The sequence below is a fragment of the Tachysurus fulvidraco genome, chromosome 8, assembly GCF_022655615.1.
Source record: "Tachysurus fulvidraco isolate hzauxx_2018 chromosome 8, HZAU_PFXX_2.0, whole genome shotgun sequence".
Lineage (NCBI taxonomy): Eukaryota > Metazoa > Chordata > Actinopteri > Siluriformes > Bagridae > Tachysurus > Tachysurus fulvidraco.
In genome coordinates, this window is record NC_062525.1 from 21,341,670 (window position 1) to 21,369,266 (window position 27,597).

At 36.6% G+C, this 27,597-nt stretch overlaps 2 protein-coding genes across 3 annotated transcripts; both read right to left on the reverse strand.

Annotated features, from left to right (window-relative positions):
- Positions 1-427: 427 nt before the first annotated feature.
- On the reverse strand, positions 428-14,500 carry ndufa4b (NDUFA4 mitochondrial complex associated b). The gene is made up of 4 exons (XM_027159018.2): positions 14,326-14,500; positions 13,069-13,157; positions 12,539-12,599; positions 428-776 (listed from the first exon to the last, which is right to left on the reverse strand). The coding sequence occupies exons 1-4, from the start codon at positions 14,365-14,367 to the stop codon at positions 720-722; spliced, it is 249 nt and encodes an 82-aa protein (XP_027014819.1). The 5' UTR covers positions 14,368-14,500; the 3' UTR covers positions 428-719.
- Positions 14,501-15,174: 674 nt separating this feature from the next.
- On the reverse strand, positions 15,175-23,317 carry rundc3ab (RUN domain containing 3Ab). 2 transcript variants are annotated; one of them, XM_027159017.2, is made up of 11 exons: positions 23,141-23,317; positions 20,640-20,755; positions 20,217-20,344; positions 20,008-20,093; positions 19,434-19,523; positions 18,967-19,047; positions 18,401-18,566; positions 18,006-18,163; positions 17,617-17,736; positions 17,405-17,514; positions 15,175-15,568 (listed from the first exon to the last, which is right to left on the reverse strand). In XM_027159017.2, exons 1-11 carry the CDS (start codon positions 23,218-23,220, stop codon positions 15,555-15,557), a joined length of 1,149 nt encoding a protein of 382 aa, XP_027014818.1. In that variant the 5' UTR covers positions 23,221-23,317; the 3' UTR covers positions 15,175-15,554. The 2 variants fall into 2 exon arrangements, with proteins under 2 accessions (XP_027014818.1, XP_027014817.1); XM_027159016.2 differs by having other exon boundaries at positions 15,175-16,182.
- Between the last annotated feature and the right edge of the window lie 4,280 nt (positions 23,318-27,597).

The following is a 27,597-nucleotide window of genomic DNA, read 5'->3' on the forward strand; positions in this document are numbered from 1 at the left end:
TGCAACATCGCATGGAGGTTGGGGACAGTGCCTCTGGACCGGCAGACTGGGGTGGTGGTCCAGTACGAATTCTCCTCTCCAGTACCCTGGCATAGACTTTTCCGGGGAGGCTGAGGAGTGTGATCCCCCTATAGTTGGAACACACTCCTCAGCCTCCCCGGAAAAGTCTATGCCAGGGTACTGGAGAGGAGAATTCGGCCGATAGTCAAACCTCGGATTCAGGAGGAACAATGCGGGTTTTGTCCCGGTTGTGGAACACTGGACCATCTCTATACCCTCGCCAGCTTGCTGAGTTTAAGTATCTTGGGGTCTCGTTTACGAGTGAGGGAAGGATGGAGCGGGAGATTGAATAACATTCATATAGTAAAATAAATATATAATTTACACATAATTATATTCAATAAATCTTAACATTTATTTCTCATGTGATAGCATGTTACACATGGGAGCCTAGCCAATACATACAGAAAAATATTAAATCACTGTGTAAAAACAATATCAACCAATATAATTTGAACCATTTCTGTTTAAGAATCATCATAAATACATTTATTTAAATTAATAATAAAGCACAAAAAAGCATAGTGTTTCTACATGAATGTGTACTGTGTGTACGGAAGCATCATGGATGTTCCATTTCTTTCTCACAAATGATGTGCAGCTCAGCATCTCTTGGCTTTCTCGCTTTGACATTTACAGTATATTAACCCAGGACAGTCTTAGAAGTCAGGCCTGTCCTTTTTCAGCTTGCTGTAGTCCATGTTCACCGTGAAAAGCTGTGGAAAGGAAAATCGTATATTTGCTTCATCATTAAGAATAATTTGATGTCCTTGAGGTTATAACAAACACACATTTTTATCTGCAGATCTGTTTGTATATATTATATGATCAGTAACCAGGAAAACAAGGTTACATTTGCAGTTACATACAGTAAGGATTATTTATAGGAAGCAGTTGTTACAGCATTTTACTAGATCATTTTACTAGATCATTATTTCTGTTGCAGAATCAAAAAAGGAGGAAGCAGTTAACAAAGAAGATGCCAGAAGAGTGTACTCAAATGAAGGAAACTCCTTTATTAAACAGAAAAAATAAAAAATAAAAAGGTTATTAGGCTCCCAAAACATAAAACTCTTCACAGGGTAGTTTTCACTGATTAGCTATAACATTAGTACTGTAGCACTGATAAGTGAAGTGAAGTGGATCTCATTACAATAAAATTGACCATTATACCATACAATTTGATAGATAATGCCATACAGTAGATAATATTTCTGTTTTTGATCAGTATTTAGACCATTTTAATCCCCTTCAAGAGACTTATTTTCACTGTGTTTCTACCAGTAGCTATCCAAACCATTCTAAAGATAAAACTTCTCTTAGCACTGGCTATGTGCCGAAATCTTTTAAGCTAGCAGTAATCAAACCTTTGATTAAAAGACCCAACCCAGCTTTCCATCTATAGGCCAATATCAAACCTCCCTTTTATCTCAAAGATCCTAGAAAAGGTTGTTGCTCAGCAGTTATGCTCATACCTACATAGGAATAATATTCATGAAATGTATCAGTCAGGATTTTGGCTTCATCATAGCACAGAGACAGCACTGGTTAAAGTTGTAAATGGCCAGTAACAGGTCATTTACAACTTTAACCAGCACTGTCTGTGCTATGATCAGGGTTGTGTCTCGTTGCTAGTATTACTTGATCTTAGTGCAGCTTTTGATACCATTGACCATCCTATTCTACTTGATAGGCTAAAACATGTTGTTGGTGTTAAAGGGACAACAATCTCCTGGATCAGGGTCTTATTTGACAGATGGATATCAGTTTGTAAAACTAAATGGTGACCACTCTAAACAAACCAAGGTAATGTTCAGTGTTCCACAAGGTTCTGTTTTAGGCCCATTGCTTTTCTCCCTATATATGCTGCCCATTGGTGCAATTATTCATAAACATGGTATTGGCTTTCACTTGTGCTGATGACACACAGCTATATGTTTCAGCTAAGCCAGATGTGAGACACTAGCTTAATAAGATTGAAGATTGTGTGAAGGACATTAGACAGTGGATGCTTAGTAACTTCCTCCTGCTTAACTCTGAAAAGACAGAAGTGCTTTTTTTTAGATCCACAGAAAGTAAGCTTTCTGATTACATCATAGACCTTGGTGTGATTATTGATACAGGTCTCTCATTTGAAGCTCACATAAATAATACCACAAGGGTAGCCTTGCTAACACTAGTTCATGCAATTGTTACCTCTAGGTTGAATTATTATAATGCTTTACTTTCTGCATGTTTCAGTAGGAGAAAAACAAGCTCCAGTTGCAGTCCAGAATGCAGCAGAATCCAGTCCAGAATGCAGCAGCTAGAGTCCTAACTTGAACTAGAAGTTATGAAAATATCACCCCGATCTTATCCTGATTGCATTGGCTTCCAGTTTCGCATTGATTATATAATACTATAATTAACCTATAAAGCGCTTAATGGTCTCGCGCCATAGTACAAAAGGTGTAGGCTATTTAAGATAAGAGATAAGATACACCTTTATTCGTCCCACAATGGGGAAATTTCTTTGTTACAGCAGCAAAGAGAAAGAAATGCAAATATATAAAAGAATAGAGACATAATATAATATAATATATTATATTATATTATATTATATTATATTATATACAGTATATACACAACAAAATGTATAAAAAGAGACCATGAGTAGTAGGTACATGAACAGACATATTGCACACAGGTAATATTGCACGTTTTTCAAAAATTCTGTTATTGCACATGTTATTTAGAATACTTTGTTATTGTCAGTATTACAGGTAATAACAGTGTGTAATTATGGTGATTGATTCACTGGGAGCAGCTTTGATTGTACAGTCTAATAGCAACAGGGAGAAAAGACCATCTGTATCTCTGATGTTCTAATGTCTAGCCGATCTAGCCATCACAATTTGGCCTTTGTTAAAGTCACTCAAATCCTTGCTTTCCCATTTCTCCTGCTCCCAACAAATGAAATCTGAGAACTTTGGAAGGTTGAAAAAAGCATTCTTCTGCATTTTGGATCATTTTCAGAGATCAAATTGCACTCAGAAAGCAACACTTCTACAGTATATGCAAAAAAGTTGTTAGTCCCTCCATGCCAATGGCACTTTCTGTAACATTGTCATCCAACCAGGTCTCAGTAAAGATAAAGACACATTAGTCTCTCACCTCCCATTTTAACTCCAACCTGATACAATCCAGTTTGCTTCCAAGTGAGCAAACATTTGTCAGCAGGATTGATGTCAGCAGCATAATGAAAGGTCTATGCTTGGCACAAGCCCCTGCACGAGTGCCCTGCTTTTGCTTATGCATAAACTGCCTCCCCTTTTTCTGAAAACGTGTAGTGCTGGTAAGAAGTGCTAGTATTGTGCAGGCCTCTCGTCTTAGGCATAGTATTGCAAGGATTTGTAATATATCCATGATGTTGGTATTGTCCAGGATGATGATGTATGACAGTTTAGCTGATCTAGCAGCATGGAGTTTGTCATTGACAGCCAAATAGGTTGTCTCTATGGAATTCACCACTTTGAAGCCAGACTGGTTGGGATTTTGTGTGTTGTTCTGTGTGAGATATAGTAAAGATTGTAAAGAGTGCATTCAAGGATTAAGGAAATAAAAGAGAGAATTCTGGTCTGTAGTTGCTGATATCTGTACAATCCACAGCAGGTTTCTTTAGGATGGGAATAACCCTACTTTCTTGAAGGTAGTTGGTACATGGCCAGATGTTATGAAACTATTGATGATTGACGTGATGAAGGTCAGTAGGTCTTGTAAGGTAGTCTGGACTATTGTGGAATGTGTCAGATCCAGTGGGCAGGTGATAGGATTGCAGGACAGGTTCCAACCAAGCAAGAGGGCAAAGGCAGTGTGACTCTCTGGTCAATAATCAGTAGGGAACCTTTGTTCCTGACATTCAGTAGATGTTCCTTTGACACCATTACTTTTACTTGTATTACACTCTTTCATGGCAGTAGTATTCTTTAACTCATTGAACTCTTTCAGTAAAATAATGCACCTACCCGCACTGCAAAAATTGCTCAGGAGTGATGAAGATGAAATTGGAAGCCTCCAATTTCAAAAGATCTCAATCCAATCATGCATCTGTGAGATGTGTTGTACAAACTAACCTGATCCATGGAGGCCCCAGCTCACAACTAACAGGTCTTAAAAGAATCTGCTTTTAATGTCTTGGTGCCAAAGAACACAGTATACCTTTAGAGGTTTTATGGAGTCATTGCCTCAATGGGTCACATGCAATTTTGGCAGCACAATTTAGAACTACACAAAATTAGGCAAGACATTTTAATCTTATGGCTGATCACTGTATATTATTAAATGAGTTAGAGACTGTAGCAGTGAGGAAAAAACATAAGGCAGAGATGGACATTCTCTTTAGGAGTGATGAACAAGGACAGGATCATGATTGAGCAAATCAGAGGGACAGCTCAGGTTGGCTGTTTTGGGAACAAGATCAGAGAGGCTAGATTGGCAACTGAGAGAGTATATAGAGAGTGGTTATATTGGTAGAAGCTTCCTTGAGCAACGCTTTTGGTGCTCACTCTCCTGGTCCTCATCCACTCTCCAGGTCCCCGATATCAGGCGAATCGGAGGACGGGAGGCCTGGTTTCCGCAGCAAGCTGAGGTTGCCAAGCCCTTCCAACACATCGTGCATGTTGGTTGATTTCTGTATTGTACTAACTTCTGCTGGTTGTATACATGAACACCGCTGTCTCTGGTGTCCATGTACTAGGATTAGTCGGGCTACAAAATTTAAATAGAACCATATTGTATCCTCCTTGACCATCTTCCTGAAACACGTTACAAACATGAATTGATAACTCCGCCAATACTTATCACACGAACATGATACATATGTCTAACGAAAGCCTGAAATGTCTATTTTAAATGAGGTAATTAAAATCGTAAGCAAATATTGTCCTTTTGTGTAATCTGTATGTAAGTAAAGAGAGGTACAGTTTTTCTGGCTCGACCTCATTAGTGCTAATGTGATCCCACCTACCGCGTGCCCGCCATTCATATGGAAATTACCTGACGTGGGCTATGCAAACAAGATCAACGCCCCCAAACAATGCTATAAGAAGCACCAACTTTTAACAGATTCCATTAAAAGATTAACAGATTAAAAAAGATCCCATTAAAGATTCCATTAAAGATTTTAACAGAGCCATATTGTGTTGGTCATTTACAATATTGTTACTTGTATATATATTGTTACTTTATTATTTATTTTAAGCATCTGTCTTGTACTGTAGTAGTGTCTGTTTGCTCGGTCTCTTGTCTGGCACACATGCACTTTATGTGGATTTTAGGATTTTTTTAGTACTTATCTCTTGTCTGGCATTGTTTGCACTAGTTAAATATTCGAAATAAACTACAAACACCAGATATACACATTTATTTTGTCTTCACATTCTTTCTTGTAACTCCTCTCTCAGTCACACACTTACCTGAAAGGCTCATTATGCAGCTCATTATGCCGTCCTTTGTCTTCTCAGGTGTGAATTACATTAATATGCATGATAGTTGACGCCTACTTGCATATGCCCTTTTCAAACAAAAAGTGTCTTAGAAAATTTAAATCAATATATTGTTTTCTGTGAGCGAGTAAACAAGATGATTTTCACATAATTTTGAAACAAAAACACTAGGATACAAGATCCAGTTCTCAAAAGTCCTGTGAACCAATGTTCTGTATGTGTTTTATAGCCTTATTCAAGTGATTTATAATGTTTCATTTTTCACTAACCATGCATGAACATTGTTTTCTCAAAAACACAATCATGTACATACATGCTGCTCACATTTTATTGTAGTCCAGTTTGTGCTGATTACAGTGATATTAGACTTTAGCCATTTATATCTTCATAAGCAACTGAAAAAAGCACAAATGTCAGGGTATGACAAAACTTCTCCAGGCCCAAAAATACCCTTAGACCCCAGAGGGTTAAGTGATTTATAGGATAGTAATAGTATTTTATAATGCGTTTATCTGCATGCATCAGATTCAAAATACTGATGCTGGCCAACAAAGCCAAAAATGGACCAGCTCCCTCTTACTTCATAGCCCTCATTGTTCCTCACACTGCACCCTGCACCTCCCAATCTACCAGCACTGCTCGACTGGTTCCAAGATATCTCAGGGTAAGAGGCAAGTATACTAAAAAACTCTTTTCTGTTCTGTCACGAAGGTGATGGAATGAACTTCCCCTAGGCGTCCGGACAGCTGAGTCACTGGCTATTTTCAAACGATGGTTGAAGGCCTATTTATTCATGAAACACTTCAACTAAGCACTTCCTTCCCTTTTTGTAGCACTTCTTTTTGCACTGGATAAGGGCAACTGCCAAATGTTGTAAATGTAAATGTAAATGTTATAATTAATGCAAAATCTGACTGGAAGCCAATGCAGTGTGGATAAGATAAGGGTGATGTGTTCATATCTTTTGGTTCTAGTTAGGACTCTAGCCACTGCATTCTAGACTAACTAGAGCTTGTTTATGCTCCTACTGTAACATCCAGACAGTAAAGCATTACAATAATCTAACCTATTGGTAATAAATGCATGAACTAGTGTTTATGCATCATGTAATGACATCATATTTCTTATCTTAGCAATGTTTCTGAGATGAACGAAGACTATCCTTGTAATATTATTTATGTGAGCTTCAAATGAGAGACAATAATAGGTCAATAATCACACCAAGGTCTTTTACTGCTGCACATGATCTAATAGAAAGACCATCCAGAGTTACTCTGGAATCAGAAAGCTTACTTTTGTCTGCCTGTGGTCCTATTACAATACTTCTGTCTTTTCAGAGTTAAGCAGGAAGAAGTTAGTAAGCATCAACTGTCTGACATCCCTCACACAATCTTATTAAGCTGCTGACTCACATCTGACTTAGCTGAAACATATCGCTGCATGTCATCAGCATAACAGTTGAAGCTAATACCATATTTACGAATAATTGCACCAAGGGGTATTATACATAGGGAGCAAAGCAATGGGCCTAAAACAGAACCATGCGGAACACTGAACATTACTTTCGTTTGTTTAGAGTAGCTACCATTTAGATCTACAAACTGATAGCAATCCATCAAATAAGACCTGAGCCAGGAGAGGGCTATTAACACCAAGAACATGTTCTAGCCTATCATGGTCAAGAGCTACACTAAGATCAAGCAACACCAGCAAAGTGACACACCCTCATCCAAGGCCAGTAATAGGTCATTTACAACTTTAACTAATGCTGACTCTGTGCTATGATGTGTTTCAATGTGATGTGTAGCGCGTATTGAAACACTGACTCTAAATATCAGTCGCCTGATCAAGTTCTGTGGGTCAGATAGTGATCCAGTCATGGATGATAATTCTGGGAGGCTATTGGTAAAACTTTCTGCAGTAGCAGACATAAATGTACGTTTAACATGGTCACGTGGAAAATTGCAAATATCATGTCCTAAGCGCATCTGAGATGGCTTCTGATTGAGGTACTGTGACTATATTGTTTATATTTAATCCAAGGGTTAGAACAAGATCAAGAGTGTGACCTAAGATGGAAACAACTGCTGTTCTCAGAGGATCTTCTACCTTATCAAAATGAATATTAATGTAACGAACAATTACTGCTTTGTCTATGGTATGTGGCTTCACAGCATAGGTTATTGTTGTAACAGCATTGTTGGGCTACCAATCGGAAGGTTGTGAGTTTGATCCCAGTTCCACCAAGCTGCCACTGTTGGGCCCTTGAGCCAGGCCCTTATCCCTCAATTGCTCAGCTGTATAAAAAAAATGACATAATGTAACTCGCTCTGGATAAGGGCGTCTGCCAAAGGTATAAAGGTGTAAAGGTATAAAGAAACAACTAGGTTTGAAATTAAATCTGCAAATTAACAATATGGTCCAGGAGGTCTGCAAATAACAATTAGAGGAACTGACTCAGTAGTGTAGTGGAAATTTTAAATATCATGAGTGTTTTAATATAATTGTATTTGCTTTTACAATATTCTGTGTGTCAGACTAGGGCGAAAGAACAAGTGGCCCTTTTTCCAACTGTTTTGGGAACTTTAGGGGAGTATGTGTGCAGGTGTTCGATAAGAACTGAAAATGGAATGTGGCCTTGTTGAGGTGATAAAACACAAACACACACACATACAGTACCTGGGGTACAAAAGGGAGAGCAAAAACACTAGAATTTGCCTTCACCATGTAGATTTTGCATTGTATGGAAGATGGATTTTTGCTTCAGCAAAATAAAATTCTTTCTTTACTTCTTTGCTTTTACCACCACACATTTTTGGAAGTTCATCTGTGTGCCAGTCTCAGGATTGATCTCTGATTGACCTGGTCCATGGACAACCCGAAGACGGTTACTTCATCGAACCACACAACTGACTACTAGTGTGGAGAGATCTGGACAATCACAAGATTGACCCAGCGACGGGATACTGAGCTAAATGCTAAGATTTCGATTTATTTATATTCTTGATTTTTCCATCTTCATACAATCTCTCTCAGGTATAGGCAGAATTGTTTGCTGCTGCAAAATAAAATTCTTCATTCATATCATCCCATTATTAATAGGGATCGATATACTGTACAGGTGCTGGTCATATAATTAGAATATCATCAAAAAGTTGATTTATTTCACTAATTCCATTCAAAAAGTGAAACTTGTATATTATATTCATTTATTGCACACAGACTGATATATTTCAAATGTTTATTTCTTTTCATTTTGATGATTATAACTGATAACTAGTGTTAATTCCATCACCTATTTATAATTTAGTCTTAGTCTTAGTCTTGTGCCAAATGTCCTTGTTAGTTTTAGTCATATTTAGTCATTCACATATCTTTTTTTTGTTAGTCAAGTTTTAGTCAAATAAAAGTCTCGTCATTTTGATCTAGTTTTAGTCAAAAGAAAACTCAAGGTATCTTAGTCAAGTTTTAGTCGACTAAACGTCTTTCAATTTTAGTCTAGTTTTACTAAAAAAATTGTAGTCTTTTTTAAAATAACACATTAATGCTGATTAATGAAAAGCCTAAGATCAAAACTGTAGGTGTGTGTATATATTACCAACTTAATGCAAGTTATACATGGTATTGCACACACCATTATTGATGATATTTGGAGCAATATTACATGTAATTGTTAAACTTGATTCCCTTATATATAGCTACATTTGCTTTTAAGCCTAATTATTATTTTGATTATGATGTGATTGTGACAGGGGAAGAGGTTTCAGGTTGGGGGTGCTGAGTTTTTTCTGTCACCACTTTTGAATAAGAAACAATATCAAGGCTATAAAACTTGTCAAAACCCCGCAAATCACAAAAGTATCAGTGAGAAGTTGGGAACACTCGTTCAAACAGTGCATACACTCGAACTTGACTGCACATCACATTTTTTACTTTATTGATACTGCTTTTAATCGTAATGCAAAGACCGGTCAATCGGACATAATCGGCGGCTTGTGGACGAATTCTTTCTATGCACACACTATTTTATTTCTTGATAACACACCGTTGCCATGAAAAACAGAGCGCTGCCGTGGACACACAGGATTCTAACCGTAGAGACGGAGCGCACTATTTTCTTTAGCGGAAACAATACAATTGTTCAGCAGTTTCGTGTTGCAGCCACAGGCGTATGAAACCTGTAACGAGCAACAGCGCGAAGCCGCGAACTCGTTCTGAATATTTTAAAGGCGTAACAGCTGATGAAAAAGCAGAGACAATTGTAGACGGAAATGAAGAGAGATTTTATCTTAGTTTTTATTTTATACAAAACATTTTCGTCTCGTCTTTCATAGTCAACAATAATGCATGTTAATTTGGTCTTAGTCAGCGTTTTTGGATAGTGGTGCAGTCTTGTCATCGTCTCGTCTTAGTCATGAAAAAAAAGGTTGTTGACGAACATATTTCATCTCTTCTCGTCTGATGAACTTAACACTACTGACAACTAAGGAAAATCCCAAATCCAGTATCTGAGAAAATTAGATTACTTAAAACCAATACAAAGAAAGGATTTTTAGAAATCTGGGCCAACTGAAAAGTATGATCATGTACAGCACTCAATACTTAGTTGGGGCTCCTTTTGCTTGAATTACTGCATCAGTGCAGTGTGGCATTGAGTCGATCAGTCTGTGGCTCTGCTCACGTGTTATTGGAGCCCAGGTTGCTCTGATAGTGGCCTTCAGCTCTTCTGCATTGTTGGGTCTGGCATATCGCATCTTCCTCTTCACAATAACCCATAGATTTTCTATGGGGTTAAGGTCAGGCAAGTTTGCTGGCCAATTAAGAACAGGGATCCCATTGTCCTTAAACCAGGTACTGGTAGCTTTGGCACTGACTCTGGGACCCTGATTTCCAAAGGAAATGCTAAATTTACTTTCATCAGAGAACATAACTTTGGACAACTCAGCAGCAGTCCAGTCCTTTTTGTCTTTAGTCCAGACGAGACGCTTCTGACGCTGTCTGTTGTTCAAGAGTGGCTTGACAAAAGGAATGCGACAGCTGAAACCTATGTCTTGCATACGTCTGTGCGTAGTGGTTCTTGAAGCACTGACTCCAGCTGCAGTCCACTCTTTGTGAATCTCCCCTACATTTTTGAATGGGTTTTGTTTCACAATCCTCTCCAGGATGCGCTTATCCCTATTGCTTGTACAATTTTTTCAACCGCATCTTTTCCTTCCCTTTGCCTCTCTATTAATGTGCTTGGACACAGAGCACTGTGAACAGCCAGCCTCTTTTGCAATGACATTTTGTGTCTTGCCCTCCTTGTGCAAGGTGTCAATGGTCGTCTTTTGGACAACTGTCAAATCAGCAGTTTTCCCCATGATTTTGTAGCCTACAGAACTAGACTGAGAGACCATTTAAAGGACTTTGCAGGTGTTTTGAGTCAATTTGCTGGTTAGAGTTTAGCACCAGTTGTCTTTTCAATAATCTAGCGCCCAAATATTTATCTGACTTGATTGTTTTGTACAATCCTGCAAGATCACTTAGATCCCAAAATGGTCAACTCTTGCTGGTACCACAATCCCGTCTGCAATGCAGGGGAGACCGAGCTTTCGCGGTAGCAGGCCCTAAGCTGTGGAATAGCTTGCCACCATCAATCAGAACTGCTTCTACATTTGCAGAATTTAAGTCCATGTTAAAAACACACCTCTTTTCCTGTGCTTTTAATTGTTGTTAATTTGTATGTGTTCTTTTATATTTATTTATTTTTATATTATATTATATTTTTCCTTTTCTTTTATCTCTATGTACAGCACTTTGGACAGCTCAGGCAGATTTTAAATGTGCTTTATAAATAAAATTGAATTGAAAATTGAATTGAATTTCACAATATTCTAATTTTCTGAGATACTGAATTTGGGATTTTCCTAAGTTGTCAGTTATAATCATCAAAATTAAAAGAAATATACATTTGAAATATATCAGTCTGTGTGTAATGAATGAATATAATTTACAAGTTTCATTTTTTGAATGGAATTAGTGAAATAAATCATGATATTCTAATTATATAACCAGCAGCTGTATAGTATTTTCACTTTTAAGTTAGTAATTTTTAAATTATTTTTAAACTTTATGGGTTTTTTTTTTGTTATGTTATTTTGTTAGTAAATCGTGTCTGTTTCGGTTATCCCTGCATTTGTGTCTAGTTTTTCTTCCCCTTGAGGCACCCACCCTTGACAGTTTTGCAGTTTATTGACAACATGATAAGCTGCATCTTTTTGTTTTATTAACTTCAATGGGCCAAAAGAAAAGTTAGGCTCACGAGGAAATGGCTCTATCAGTATTGATCTAGCGATTATTGTACAAACTTGCTTTGTGGATGTTCCACAACATTAAATGCAACTAAAAATATATTTTTTTCTCCTTTAAAAAAATCAAGCATCTTCATGTTATAATTATAAATTAATAATCATGTTCATCAGACAAAATGATATGCAGCTAATCTTGTTGGCAAGAAATTGCAAAACATACATTTCTGAGTCCTAAAGACTTTGCTGTGACAGAAGCCATCACACTGTCTTTGAACTGCTATTGCATCAGTCAGCTTTGTGCTCAGGTCTTCATCCTTGAACATTTAAAGACTTCGGCAGGATGGAATTAGTGTTAAGTCTGTAATGAACTCAGAAATTAACCTGATCTATTAGTTCCTCAGAAGCTCTTGGTTGCAAAAGTCCACTCTACTATAAACTGTTGTAGAAAGGATATTATTTACATTTCTATAATTTACTATCCAGTGTAATGATGAGGTTCCCTTCTGAGTCTGGCTCTTCTCGAGTTCTTCCTCATATCATTTCAGGGAGTTTTTCCTTGCCACCATCACCTCAGACCATCATTAGTGCAAATACTTATTACTGTATAATAACCTGTGTAAAGGTTATTTACTTTGGATATAATTTGACAAATTTGTGCTGTTTAATCAGTAAGCCCCCATGCCCCATTCCCCCCTCCCCCTTCACCTTGTATTGATCGTTAGGGCCAAGCTTGTTCCACGGTTCAGGGTTATTGGTCCGATCCCACCTGTGGTGCACAGTATGTGGTTATAAACTTTGTTATCAAGCATTATAGATGAAATTCAAAAAGTACACAGAGTCTTCTTTCCCCAACAGGCAAACTAGGCCTGAAGTGAACTTTTTAAATTTTGGCTAACAGGCTAGCATTGCTAACTTAAGCTTACAGTGTCTAGTTTACCATCATGACATGTAAACACCAGAATTAAAATCATCACCCATGCTTTAAACGGACTCTTCAGATCACTTTTAATATTTTGACTTCTGTCTGTCAGTATTCGTGTTACAATGGTTTTTGGAAGTAAATTTAACAAAAGGTTCACAAGTAAAATAGAGCCAATAGATAAGAATGGGAAATGTGACAAAATAACTAGATACCTGAAGTTTTCAGATAGGTGATGTGTCACAATATATACTGCGGTTTCACTAACAAATTCAGTATATTTTTTAAAGATCTAGTTAACTGTTAAAGCACTCACGAGCACTCTGGGTTCTTGAGGGCCAGGCGACAGAGATAGAGCATCGACATTGTTGCTCCACCACCGATGAATACAAATAGAGGGATCAACTACAATAAAAACAAAATAAATTTCTATAGTCATAATTTGTGAGATGCCATTTTTATTGCTTCATTCTGCACATAAAGGCACTCCTTAATCCTGGTGACTTTGTGGCAACAGTGGATGAAAGTGCAGAATATTTATTACAACATAAACATATAGCCAAACATAAACACTAAAAAACGCTATGGTTTGGATAAGACAACAAACAAGTGCTGATATAAACGGATACAGAAACTTATTTCATCTAAGCACATAAACAAATAAGCAAACACAAAACAGTTGAGCATGATGGAGGGGTCAAACACGTGTGCAAGGCTGCCCTCACGTGGTCTTACGGGGAAATGTCCGGGGTATCCGTCAAAATGGATATAATTGTATTATTTTAATCTGATTGGTAAGAAGGCATTGGATTAATATTTGATAGCTAATATTTTCGGGAAAATCTGAAGATCTCATTGTTTCCAGTTTTTCAAAGGCTACAGTACAGTAAAATAAATAAATATAATAAATATATATATATATATATATATATATATATATATATATATATATATATATATATATATATTAAACCTAACTCTATGATGACCTCATTGTCCTGCTTTTTACCTTATTTACTGCTGTTTTTTATTTATATCAATATATATATATATATATATATATATATATATATATATATATATATATATATATATATATATATATATATATATCAATTAGCACTGAAATATCAAAGGACACATAAGTAACAGTGTACATGCATTTTCCCCAATGATCTCTGTATGGTCCATATACGGCACAACATGGAAGTTATTAGTCAGGTGTACAGTCGTCTAAATCTAGGAGGAATATAACGCTGAAAAACGTCAAAAAAAAAAACGCCTCTCTATTAGATAAACAGTGCATTTAGTCAATACGTATACTGTATGTAGGTTGTACAGTACATTTGTGACACGGACCCTTATACACGTGAGAATCAAAATAAAAATAAATGTCAGATTGATTTGTTTAATCCAACGTATTTTATTTATTTATTGTATATAAAAATGAAATCGGTTTCATTCATTATTTCAAAACAAATCAAAGACCATCCGTGAATACTCGAGACGTTTCAATGTCAAAAAGGTTGACTGAAAAAATCCTCAAAAAGCAAAGAGAATCAAATGTACTTACAGCCGGGTGACTCCTCAGCTGTTTTGACACCAGTTTTAGCATCCTGCCTAATTATATGTATGTAGGTATGTATATATAACCTGTATATTAAAACTAAAGGATGTATTCTGCGATGCGATGTGATGCGATGTGGCGTAAGCTCTTTCCGATGCGTCGCTAGAGGAGTGCGGAGTCGACTCATAGTGAACCGAATCTCAACATCTAAATACCTGGAATCGATTCTCCAGTTTTGTCGCTTAATACATTAAAAAAAAAACCTTTTTGTTTGCCTGATTTAAAAGAAATGATAATTTTTTTTATATTAATTTTGGAAATACAGTACAAGTTTTGTTAGCATTATGGAAAAATCATGTACACACAAACCTTAACACACCATGTAGTTCAATTTGTGCATATGGGGCTTTGTCATGCTGGAACAAATTTGGGGATTTTAGATACACCGAAAGGGAAATTCTTAAACTACAGCATACAAAGATTCTGTGCTTCCAAATTTGTACACAGTGTAAGAAAGGTAGACATGGGTGTGATAATATACTTTTGGCCACATAATGCAGCTTTGGCAGTAAGTTTAGGGTCACTGGCTGTTGGAAAGAGAAAGTCTGCCCTATATGAAATCTCTTGCCGACTAGATCAAGTTTTCTTCGGTTGGATTGTGTTTGGCTTCATCTGTCCATCCTGCTGTCAACCCTGACCAGTTTACAAGTTAGAAAAACAACTCTGTAAAATGATGCTACCACCACCATGCCTCATAATGGAAAAAAATGTTCTAACTTAAATTTATTATGCAAGCGACTGGATAAGCAGATTTAAATTAGGACAGACAACATACACAGAACATGTGCACAGAAAAAAGGGTCCAAAAAGAGCCAGTTGTTTTATTGCAGTTAGAACAGGAACAGCTGGGTTTGCATTGGGCTCATAAACATGATTTTACAATGTTAAAACAAATAAACATTAAGAATTAAGACTGAATCAGTTGTCTAATGACAACCTCAAGCTCACTCACACAACAGATTTAATTAGACTCTTTGATCCAATGAGCTCTCCCTGTGTTCATAATTAGAGAAATAACAGATTCTGATGGGCTAGTGAAAAGAGACAAGGTAGCAGTTACATGTACAGTTGATTATATATGTTCTCATCTGTAAGAGTACAGATATTTATATATGCATCTTTGATTTACGTGGCACAGAAAAGGCTGTCACATTTCCATCTTTTGGCAGTTTGGTTCATGTATTTGACTCTAGAAGAAAAAGGCAGCTGTTTTAGTTTCACCACTTATTAAGATAATGTTATAGCCATGTATTGTATTTATATATTATATATGGTAATAATTATAATATTATTATATCCTTGTGCATTTTTTGCAGAAGACTCATTTATTAATTAAAGGGATAAACAAACAGGGCAGGTGCTATATGTGAAACTGTTTAGCTAGAGGTGTTTTAGGTGGTTAGGCAGTCGGTGCATAGTCCACTGTCAAGGGAAAGTCTATGGCAAAGACACCCAGAGACACGATGGCAGAACAATCAAACAGGAGAATGGGAACAGTGAAAGTAGCAGAAATGAGGTGAGTCAGTGTGAAATCCTGTGACAATAATCGTTTTGTGGTACACACCACACAAGTAAGTTTGTTGTACTGCACTTACAATAAAATCATCAGCTGTTGTGTCTTTGGATGACTTGGCTGATTAAAATATAGTTCTGTGTGTGTTTAACTGGGCGTGAGAGCAGGACTTGGCTCTGCGCTAATGTTCACCAGGCACTCTGTGGACCTCAAACTGGGCAGAGACTTACAGCTGGGTAATGAGCTCAGTGAACCACACAGCCCCAAGATGGAAGGCGTATAGTCTTTACCTGTGAAAGACGAGAGAAAAGAAAAGGACATTCCATCACTCCTGCCCCATCCAATGCACTTCATCCAGTTGCATTTATATCCAGCAGTCCATTTGTAAAATTTCGAATTACATTTTTTGACTACTCTTAGGGCGCAAACATTTACAGCATTTGGCAGACACCCTTATCCAGAGTGAATTGCATTTATCTCGTTTACACAGCTGAGCAATTGAGGGTTAAAGGCCTTGCTTAAGGAATGGCAGCTTGGTGGCCCTGGGATTCAAACTCGCAACAGTAGCCCAATGCTTTAATCACTGAGCTGCCACTGCCCAAGAACATCTAATAATATGAATACCCTGACTGGGCAAAATATGCTATTGCTTGATTGATGTTTGAGAGTAAATAATCCTTTTTACATGTAGCATGCTGAACTTTGGAGATTTGGAGATGGCCTTATAATCTTTCTAGAGTGATGGGCAGCTACTATTGTTTCTTGGTGATAATTCCTTGCGTAATTCCTTTAAAATTTCTTTAAAACTTAAAATTCCTTTCTTTTTGTCATGATGTACACACACAGATCCAGAAAATCAAATTGCCAAAAGTATTTTATTTTTTATAGAGGTAGTCACAATTATTTATGAATAACTGTCTTGTGTAGTAAGATTAGTAACACCTAACTGCTAAATTCACTTTTAATGAATGTTTTTCCTACCACTGTAGGAAGAGTGTATTTTGTGATAACTGCTAAATGCTGGCTTATGTTTTGTGAAAAAAATGACCACATATTGAAATCTGTTTATAGAAGCTGGTGAGGACCACACAATTGTTAATTAGGCCTGATAAAAATTTTGAACTTTTTTCCCTTCATTGAATAATAAACTGTGCATGATAACTGTGTATGTGTATGATAATTATCCACAAATCCCCCCCCCCCCAAAAAAAAATTTTTTAAATTGGAATTGGAAAATATTTCATTATAATCCCTTCATTTTAATTTTACACTTACAACAAGCAGGAAGAAGGCCAGATCTACAGCAGATCAGATACAGCCATCTGCTGATTGCACTGATAATAATAATGTACCAGCAATATCTTTATGAAACTGTTCTTTGTGTTTTAGTCACAGTGGAAGATTCCAGAGTCATGAATTACTATATCTGTATAGCAGACTATTTCTACTAGTTCTAATGAAATCATTCATTTATTCTTGAATTTCAGGCTAAATTGAATCTGGAGATTTTACCTGTTCTGCACCAAGGCTGGCCATTTGGCTTCCCCTCTGCTTTCTGGGAATCTGAGTCCAAGCTGATGTGTGCTGAAAGTAGCTCAGGGCTTTGGAAGCTTCCACTGTGACTGAAACACAAAGAACAAAGTTTCATAAAGATCGAAACTGGCAAATTGCTGGTTCATTGGATTTATTATTATCAGTGCTATCAGCAGATGGCAGTATCTGACCTGCAGTAGAGCTGGTTTTCTTCGTGGTTGTTGTAGGTGTGAATTGATGGCCACTGGTTTACAAGAGGAATAGACATGTCCTTGGACAAAGGATGAGCTTCACCAGGAATCAGACTTGTCCTGAGAAATAAATTACAATAAATCAGCATATCACATTATCTGCTCTAAATGTAGCATTCTTAGCAAGAATGACATTCAGCTCCCCTGAATGGTAAAAAACACACTGAGATTTTAAATCTGTTACTGAAACATACATTAGTATAAACTGCACTACTGTCAGAGAAGAAAAGAAAAAAAATCAACACCTTCTGATCAATCAGTATCCTGAATTAAAGAATATAAAGCTGTGGCATACGAATATAAAGACAAAAAGACTGCATGTGTCTTACAGCTGCTCCTGTAGCTCCAGAACTACAGACTCCAATTCTCTCTTCTCTTGGTGGCTCTGAAGCTGAATCTCTTCCAGTTTCTTGGTTAGTTTCTTGTTTTCTATCTCTAGATTCTTCAACTGTGACTCCCGCAAACGCACAAGCTCCTCTAGATAGCCCTACACACAAATACACATGCCAAAGCTCTGTAGGTTGCTCCACAGCATCTTTAAAGTAATATAAATGTAGCAGGAATTTGCTGTTTAAATTCTTTGTCCATTTTTAATCATTGCAATCTGTAGCAAAATGTTGCGACATAACAGAAATAAAACACTTAGCGATATGCTGTTATAGGAATAAAATTTCCAGTGGTAACAGTAATTCTACACACAAGTCTCACAAGTCTCTCTTCTGACCTTCTGAGCGTTGACGATCTTGAACCTCTGCTCCATCCTGCGACATTTATTACTCCAGCTTTCTTCGTCTGTGACCAGTGGAATGTAAGGATGCTCAGGAATGCTGTCATCACTGTTGCTGCTGTCCACACTGCAGCAGTCATCATCATCGCTCAGGTAGTCATAGCTGAAAAGAATAAACAGTTAATCATTTCAAGGAGAACAGGAGGAACTTACTTTTGAATTCTCTAAAGTAAGCGGTAAGTGTACCATATGACTTTGTGTGATTTATGAACAAAAATTATACAAAAATGTATTGAAAGGGTGTATTTGAATTATGCAGCAGTAAAACTGATTGATCTTTAAATATTATATTTGCTATATAAGTCAGCACTGTATCGCTCTTTGTGATGTATAATGCACTGTACATATTCCTATCATTCTTTACAAATAATTAACAGCAATATACTGAATAGTCATTTGATTAAAAAAGATAGTATGGTTTTCTGAGTTTTGGACAGTACTTCATGTTTATACATTTGGTATATCTCGAAAAAAAAGCAGCAGTGGCATAATTGTGAACTCACCTCTGAGTGAACTTGAGATATGGTGTATAATCAATGACTGCCTCCGTCTTTCCATCCAGAGACTCTCCCTTTAAACAGAAACTGAGAAGAAAACTAAAATAAGTGTCACAGGTAATTACAACACACTGTCAGCTGGTAATCTACAGTACCTGACCTTTTCTTCAAAGGTAAGATGAATTTGGTCTAATATAACATGTCTATACCACAGTTCTATACTCGCTGCTGTTGGATTCTGGATTCTGATTGGTCAGAAGATTAACTTGATTAATTATCTATAACTGCAGCTCTGACAGTAGTGTGTCTGCAAGTCATGGGTTGTATTAATGTGCATGTTCTTAAGTTACTTGTATTTATTAGAGTCTCAAATGTAATTATTTGACCATAATTAATATAATTAAATGACTATACTGTAAATGCTGCCACCTGTCCTCCATTGACATCTGTTTTTTTGTCAGATCGCATCTCACCTGAAGTCGATTGCTCCTAGTCCAATTAACATTCCTGTAAGAACACTGGCTTCTTCTCTTAACATGATGGCCCCTTCTTCATAGAACCTCCTGCAGGCACACACACACACACACACACACACACACACACACACACACACACACACACACACACACACACCTCACAAATTCAATAAGAAGAGGGTTCACAAAAAATACTGATCATTCATTAAACTGAGTATGTTTCAGCATTGTCGATCATTGGATACATTACAAATTCATTGACTAGAAAACATTCAAAAAATTCTAGTCACAAGAAACTTCTAGTATAGAAAGTCAAAACAACTTTTAATGATCCATCACAGTACACATTCTCTATCATTTTTTTTTTATAATGAGACAATTAAAACATAATTGGTTGATTTTTTTCTGTGTGATTCTACAGAAAAGATATTTGTTTGTAACAGTAGATACTTTTATAACTGGACGTTTATAACTGTATCTAGTGTTTATGATGCACAATATCAGATTTTTCTATAGTTATTTGCATGTATGTCTGTTTCCAGAATTTCCATGTGTATACAGTGAATAAAACCTGGTAGTGCGACTGTCTCGTAGCGCTGTGGCGATGTATTCGGATAGACGTTTTTCCATCAGTGCAACTCTTATCCAAGCTCTGCCCTACATACAGCAACAACGATAACCACAACAATAAAATACTGTAGCAAACGTAGTAACACCTATTTCTGTTGGTAAGCATTGAAACATTGAAACTTCTGTACAACTGGAACTCCTGACCCTTACCTTTGCTCGAGACGAATTGATGTTCTCCATGTTCTCAATGCTGCTGATGCAGCTGTTCTGCACTTTACTGCAGGCCAGACGGATGAAGTCCCAGAAACCACGCTGGCCATCAAACCAGCTCCCTGCTCCTGTTCCAAAAGGAAACAACATGAGAGAATGTATTTTCCAGTCTTATTGGTTCCACATCTGTAACTGTGAAAAAGGACACTTTAGTCCAGGGGTATCCTATCTTAACTAGAAAAGGCCAGTGTGGGTGCTGGATTTTATTGCAAACAAACAAAAGCCACACCTAAGTCTACAGAAAGCCAAGTTCAACTTATGAAACGTGTGGAATTAGGCTCCTGCTTGATTGGCACACACACTGGCCCGTTGTGAATAAAATTGTGCACCCATGCTTTGGTCTTTTTTTTTTTTTTCATTTACCTTTAAAGCGATGGCTGAGGATGTGCTCAAGAATGGAGGCAAAATTGATGAACTCCTCTGACGAGTCATCTATTGGTTCAGCTGTATATTTCTCCAGCAAGGTCTTTACCGAAAACCTGATGTACAGGGACAGCGAGACAATTTCACACACTTTCTGACATGCTTTAACTAGATGTTACATTTATATACTTTGACAAGTATTACCATGTATCAGAAGGACAATAAGGCAAAATTATTGTGCCCTCCATGAAGTTGAAATACAACATGTTTATGTGAAAAACAACACATCATACAATTTACATACCTTTTTTACAAAACACTGACACTGAAGACTGCTCACATAAAATGTTAAATGAAAGCCTTCTTATAGAAAACTTCACTATAGCAACAATTACACACACTTTTATGCAATTTATGTAACAAGTCCCTGTGAAGTTACTATAGAAACAATAATGTATTGAAATGAGCACATTAAAGGTAAAAGGTTTGAGAAATGCTTCTGAAAACTGCGTTAGGCCACCAAACAAAACAAAAATCAAAACAAACGTGTAGCCAATGAGAAGAAAGAGCTAAACGCTTTTACTACACAAAACGTGGTTGTAGCTGCCTCTCTACATTACTACGATAGAAAAAAGGTGTTATTTGTGTAGTAACAGCGTTTAGCTCAGGAGTTGTTGACTCGGGAAACTCCTACTTCTTGCCTTATCGTAAGCCTTTCTTCGCTTTCTTTCTTTGTTTTTATCCTCCATGTCAATGTTAAAACTGCTTTCTGCTAATGTCACACATGCACACTGAACACTCTCTCCGCACATATTGACAAGCCCTGCCCCTTTCTGCTCATTGGCCACACGTTTGTTTTGATTTTTGTTTAGCTTTTCTTCCCAACTCAGTTTTCTGAAGCATTTCTCAAATATCGGAGACTCTACCTTTAATTTAAATAATTCAGAGGGAGCTACTTCTGTGTCCTGTGGTTATAGAAAATTAATAATCATATGAATAAAATCTTGGACACATTTAAAGAATGGCATGTTCCATGTTTGTGGCTGTGAATCATCAGTAAATGTTTTAATTCACTTCAAATCCAGAAACACAGGCCTGGAGACTGAGAAAATGTCACCAGTACTGGTACAGTGGTAGAGGAGAAAAAAAAAATCACAATTACAGAAACATGGCCATGTAGTGGATAATATGTAGGCTATACTGATGACAGCAGAAATCAATGTTCTCCAAGTGTGTTATCCTGTGATGCAGCATGGGTAATGTTTTTTGTTTTTGGATAGCTTCATGTATCTTAAAGGAAGAGCTAGCATTCTCCCTGGTTGGTAGCTATCAATTAGTAGAGGAGAGCTGGCTGCTGATTAGAATGTAGTTGGGTAGGTGACCAAATGGGGAAAAAATTCGATTTTTTTGTTTGATTAAATACGAGGGGAAAAGACAACTTGCACTGTGAAGCCAGGTCATTACTCTGGTATGACATATTCTGAAAGAAAGTGGCTCTGGTGTCACCTTCAGCTGTCTTGTGGCACAACAATGCCCCCTTGAGCACTACACAGGACTGTACAAAGCAGCCAAGTCCTTCATTCTGCCTTTTAAATCCGCAAGAGGTAAGAGGGATGGAAATGTTCTTCCTCTGTAGCACAACTTATGATTCACACAGCGTGAAATAACAGTCTTAGTCCACTATGTCCAGTAATATCTATTACTAGCTAATAATTGACAGCTTACTAGCTTACTGGATGTGTGCATCTCACTTTATAAATAGGCTTCTATGTCTAATATTCAGACTTTAAGAGTCTACTGCAACATGACATGAACAAGGTTTTGTCTATATTGCACCTGTTAGCATTTTACCCTGACTAAAGAACAAAGCGCTGAATGGATGAGGGTTTCGTTCTCAATACAACATACAAGTATTGTTTTCTTTTAATTCTATACTATTGGTAATTTTTTTAAAAATGTGTCTATGTTATAATAACGATTTAAAAAAAAAAAAAAAAAGCAGGAAGCCACAGATTCCATGGCAGTATTTTTTCTCAGCTGGTACCGACAGCTCCGCGCGCGTCCTTTTGCAATGACGGAAGGTTGTCGTCATGGCAACGACCTCATCCGGGAACTAATCATAAATCGCGTGTGTGTGTGTGTGTGTGTGTGTGTGTGTGTGTGTGTGTGTGTGTGTGTGTGTGTGTGTGTGTGTGTTTTGTGTGTGTTTATACGTATACTGTCTTGGGCTGATGCTAATCACTGTACAATAATAAATAAGCAATAGGCTATTGTTATTGTTATTAAGAAAGAAAGAAAGAAAGAAAGAAAGAAAGAAAGAAAGAAAGAAAGAAAGAAAGAAAGAACTATATCCTAGAAATACCGGAAGTTGCTAGACAGAAAAATTAGGGGATAAAGGAACGTTTTTAGGCGCTTTATTGTAGGGATCAGAGAGGTGTATCAGGTCCGTACTAGAGAAATACTGTACTATGTAGAGTGCTTATTAAAGTTTATTAACGCACCTGCACACGGTGATCAGGTTCTTCCGTTCCACTGCGACGTTCCTAGAGCCGCCTTTCTTGGAGTGTGCGCCCATCGCCATCGCGGTGTGAGCGCTTGCGTTTCGCGGAAGAGGACGGCGGCACCCGGCGCCGCTGTCCGTTCAGCACCACGGCCGGCCGCGGAACCGGAATAGGAAATAAACCCTCCCTTCCGCTCTGCGTCATATATGCTACATTCAGCAGAGCGTCACATGGTTATAAATAAATGGTTCATGTGCTTCATGATTTTTTATTATTTTTTTTGTATTAAAAGTTGATTTCTTTTTTGTTTGTTTTTGATTTATTGCTTATTTTAAATTTGTTTACAACCAAACTGTAGTTTGGTTTTTGCTTTCAACAGAGAGAAAAATTAGAGAAAAAAACATTTCATTTCATTTCATTATAAACGGCTAAAAATATGACATGGTATTAATTTGTAAATAAAACATTGTAATCACTCTGGTATAACCCTTGGGCATGTGCTGATATAGGAAAATAATTTATAACACCACCTGTGTGACTAGTTTTTATTCCCATATTTCTTGCTTGTAGTATAGATATGTTTTCTTTTTAGTCTGTGAGCATTAACTAAAATTATATGAGTCTCTTACTTAGTGCTTGGCATATTTCTCTAGATTTCACAGATTTTATCATCTAAATGTGTTATTTACATTTATTAGACCTCCTTATGCAGAGTGACATACATTTAATCTCATTTCATGCAACTGAGGGTTAAGGGCCTTCCTCAGGGGCCCAGCAGGTGCAGCTTAGTGGACATCAGATAGAAACTCACAAACATCTGATCAGTAACCACTAAGCTACCGCATCTCCCAGAAAATTGTTATTTTTCAATATAGCGGGATGTATTTCAAGAGGATAAGATTCTTGTCTGGGACATAACAGTAGCCCTAATCCAAAAAATGGAATCTAACAGTATCTTATACCAGATACCAGAACCTATTCCACCAATAATTCTAGTGCAAAACAAATAGAAGCATGATTAGAAGGAGCTCTAAAACAAGGTTGCATTGATTATTGCAGAGATATCATAAAAGTGTTCGATTATTGTATATGCTCTCCAAGTCTTCACATCAAGTGTATATATTTGATCTTAACAAGTCTCAGGATTGTAGTCTCAGAACATATAGACTTCTATAGAGAGATGGATGGATGGACGAACTGCTAATAAGAAAATGAAAACAACTAGCACCGAACACTAGATGGCAAGCTACTCTTATTTTAAATAACTGAAGCATTTCAGAAACACAATCTTTTAAATGATGCATTACATTTGCATTTTTATTTTTCATTTCCATTATTAACCCAACACCATTCCCTCTCAGGAGGCTTTTTAGTGACGGGGCAGCACAAACTGAAAGTTGGGACTTAAAGAATTGTTTAATATAAAATGCTCAAAATTAGTCTTCTAGTCACAGTTAATATACACTGCCAGGTCAAAAAAAAAGGCACATGCTCTAATAATTTTTTTTGACCAGCCATTGGCTTTGATTTTGACAGGCATTCATATTGGCCTCATTTTGATAAGCTTATGCAAAAAAGCTTGTCACAAAATATATTTTCTATCCAGAGTTGCAGGAATTTCTCTCAAAGATCTTGTTGGATGATAGGTGCGTCTGACCTTGATGCACCCATTACTCTGGAACACATGACCTTTTCCATTTCACCAAAGTCCAACCTTTATCCTCCCTAGCAAATTGAAACCTTTTTTCCTAGCAAATATTTCTGATAAGGGGTTCTCTAAGGCTGTTTAGACCCAAAGACATAAGTTTTTGCCCATGCAATTAAAAAAAAATAAATAATTACAGTTTGTCCTGTTGCTAAGAAGCCAGAAAGAGTAAATTCCTGATTCTTGAAGATACCATAAATTTTAAAGTTACTGTTTTAACTTTGATTGCAGAAATGACACAGCAGAGTTTTTTCATCTTTTTTTTCATCTCCACACAAAACCTTCACTATAACAACAATTAGGCATGTTTTTAATCCATATATTGTTAATTCACTATGTATACTGCACTGCCCAAGTTCCTTTAATTGAACTGTTACCATAGAAATGATTAATGATGGGAAATTATCCAGAATCAGAATTTTGATATTTGTTACATTTATCAATTTTGTATAATTGAGTTATATTGTGTGTGTGTGTGTGTGTGTGTGTGTGTGTGTGTGTGTGTGTGTGTGTGTGTGTGTGTGTGTGTGTGTGTGTGTGTGTGTGTGTGTGAGGGGGGGTGAGAGAGAGAGAGAGAGAGAGAGAGAGAGAGAGAGAGAGAGAGAGAGAGAGAGAGAGAGAGAGAGAGAGAGAGAGAGAATGATGGAAAAAATAAAGACAGAAAGAAAGAGAGCGAATGAAGAAATAAAGGAAAGAGCAACAGAAAGAGAGAGACAAAAATGATCGTATGCTGGAAAGGAAAATCCATGTGAACCTTGTACACATTTGCCAGATGTTGAGTAATTTGTGTGTGTGTGTGTGTGTGTGTGTGTGTGTGTGTGTGTGTGTGTGTGTGTGTGTGTGTGTGTGTGTGTGTGTGTGTGTGTGTGTGTGTGTCTGAAACGGCTCTGTGAAATTCCAGACTGCTGTGAGAGGCGGCAGAAGAAAGAAAGGGAGCGAAAGGAGCTGAAGGTCACGCCCACTTAAGGGTGTAGCGAGGATAAACTTTCAAATAAAAAAGATTTAAAAATAGAAGCAAAATCAGACTTCAGACCTCCATTCTTCTTCACAGATGTCTGAGATTAAAGTGTGAGTCATTTTGCAAATAAATGTAAAATATATTAGTATTTTACAATACAAATAATAATCTATTAGTATTTTCTACTAAAATGCAAATTTAATAAAATAATAAATATAATAAATATTGCTATTCTGTAGTTTAAATACTAATTTATTTTAAAATAATACAGTCTTCCTATTTCACCATACACAATACTAAATTATTAGTATGCAGTAGTAAAAACAATATATTAATATTTAATATAAAAAACAAGTTAATCATCAATAATTTTTACATTTTATATTTATTAGGGAAACATATATACTGTATATGTTGGTGAGGTGAGGTGATTCATTATGAGGGTAGTAAAAATTAGTATTCCATAGCAAACAATAATAATTCTAGTATAAATCCTAGTATTCTGTCAGAATGCATTATGCCTTCAAGCTTCACAAAGGACACAAAACTACTCTAAAGTGTTCCTGCTCCTCCTCAGTGCTTTAGAGTGGGTTTGGGGATATTTAGAATTTCTAGAGAAGGTACTTTATTAGAAAACATTGTTTTGTTGATGTACAATTAATTAACATTTTCTTTAAGCTTTCTATAGTGTCAATCATTTTGAGTATTTTTTGAGACAAGAAAATATTTAAAAAGAAGACATTTTTAAGAGCATTTCAAGAAAATATTAATTTCAGTTTGATTTCATAAATGGAACAACTTTGAAAGGGGGAGAAAGAAAAACAAAAACCCTTTACCCTGTTAAGCCGTTAGCAGAGTGAAGCAAATATTTATACAGGATGTTGAAGAGAATGTCGGGATGTCATTTGTAGTATGAGGGGGAAAAGGAAAGGAATTCAAAGAGAATGAATAGGGTCTAAATAGAAAGATATTTCTATTTGATCTGTTATATCACAACCGAATATTTTTTGTACATTTCAAATAGTTTAAGAAGTATGGACTGGGAAAATGTTGATATACTCACTGTGACAATATAGCAAAATAAAGCAAACTTTGTGAACAGAAAATTCTGATCTTTCTTGTAAGGAGTTCAAATAAATTTTCTGAACAACTCAGTTTGTCTGCCACTATACCATACATAGATGACAATATCAAGATTCCTCTATATATTATCCCAGAAATATTATAAAGAAGGTACAGAGAAGTGGTTTTACATGTGTACAACTATGAACAAAAGATACATCATTATTGAATGTTGTGGAACCCACCAAAAATTATTTGTATAGTGGTTTAACAACGGTTAAATGATTAAATGATTTCCTTACTACAACTGCATATGACAAATGGAAATTTGGAACCAGATGTTTTTGAGAAATCTTTAAGTATAAGAGAGCATCAAATTATTTCTGAGTTCTTTATAATTTTATTAGAAATTCATTTTTTTTTGATAGGACAAAGCCATCAAAGCCATGCCCAAGGTCCATCCTCAGCAGCAAAGAGCATATCCAATTTATGAGACTCCAACCACAAGCAGACCAACCTGGATTAACCTGGTCTGAAGAGCAAAACCAATCAGGAGTAGCACGTGTAGCTCAACAGACATATTGAATAGATCATCTGAAACAAATCTTATATAATTCTATATTTCTTTAAGGAAAAAGTTTTTTAAAACACGTCTATGGTCATAACTATCCTCTTGTAATAGGACCAGCTAGAGGGCAAATAGAGTGCTAATGATTGAAATCAAAACAATAA

Bases quoted from the DNA above. Each gene is read 5' to 3' on its own strand.
- rundc3ab (XM_027159016.2), bottom strand. From the start codon at position 23,220: ATGGCGATGGGCGCACACTCCAAGAAAGGCGGCTCTAGGAACGTCGCA. The intron at 19,048-19,433 runs GTGAGATGCGAT...TTTTCTTCTCAG, and splicing joins CTAGGAGCAATCGACTTCAG to TTTCTGTTTAAAGGGAGAGT. The intron at 18,164-18,400 runs GTCAGAAGAGAG...ATTTGTGTGTAG, and splicing joins AGATCGTCAACGCTCAGAAG to GGCTATCTAGAGGAGCTTGT.
- ndufa4b (XM_027159018.2), bottom strand. From the start codon at position 14,367: ATGCTAAAACTGGTGTCAAAACAGCTGAGGAGTCACCCGGCT. The intron at 12,600-13,068 runs GTGAGTGCTTTA...TGTGCACCACAG, and splicing joins CTCAAGAACCCAGAGTGCTC to GTGGGATCGGACCAATAACC. The intron at 777-12,538 runs GTGAAGGGGGAG...TCCTTTCCACAG, and splicing joins GCCCTAACGATCAATACAAG to CTTTTCACGGTGAACATGGA.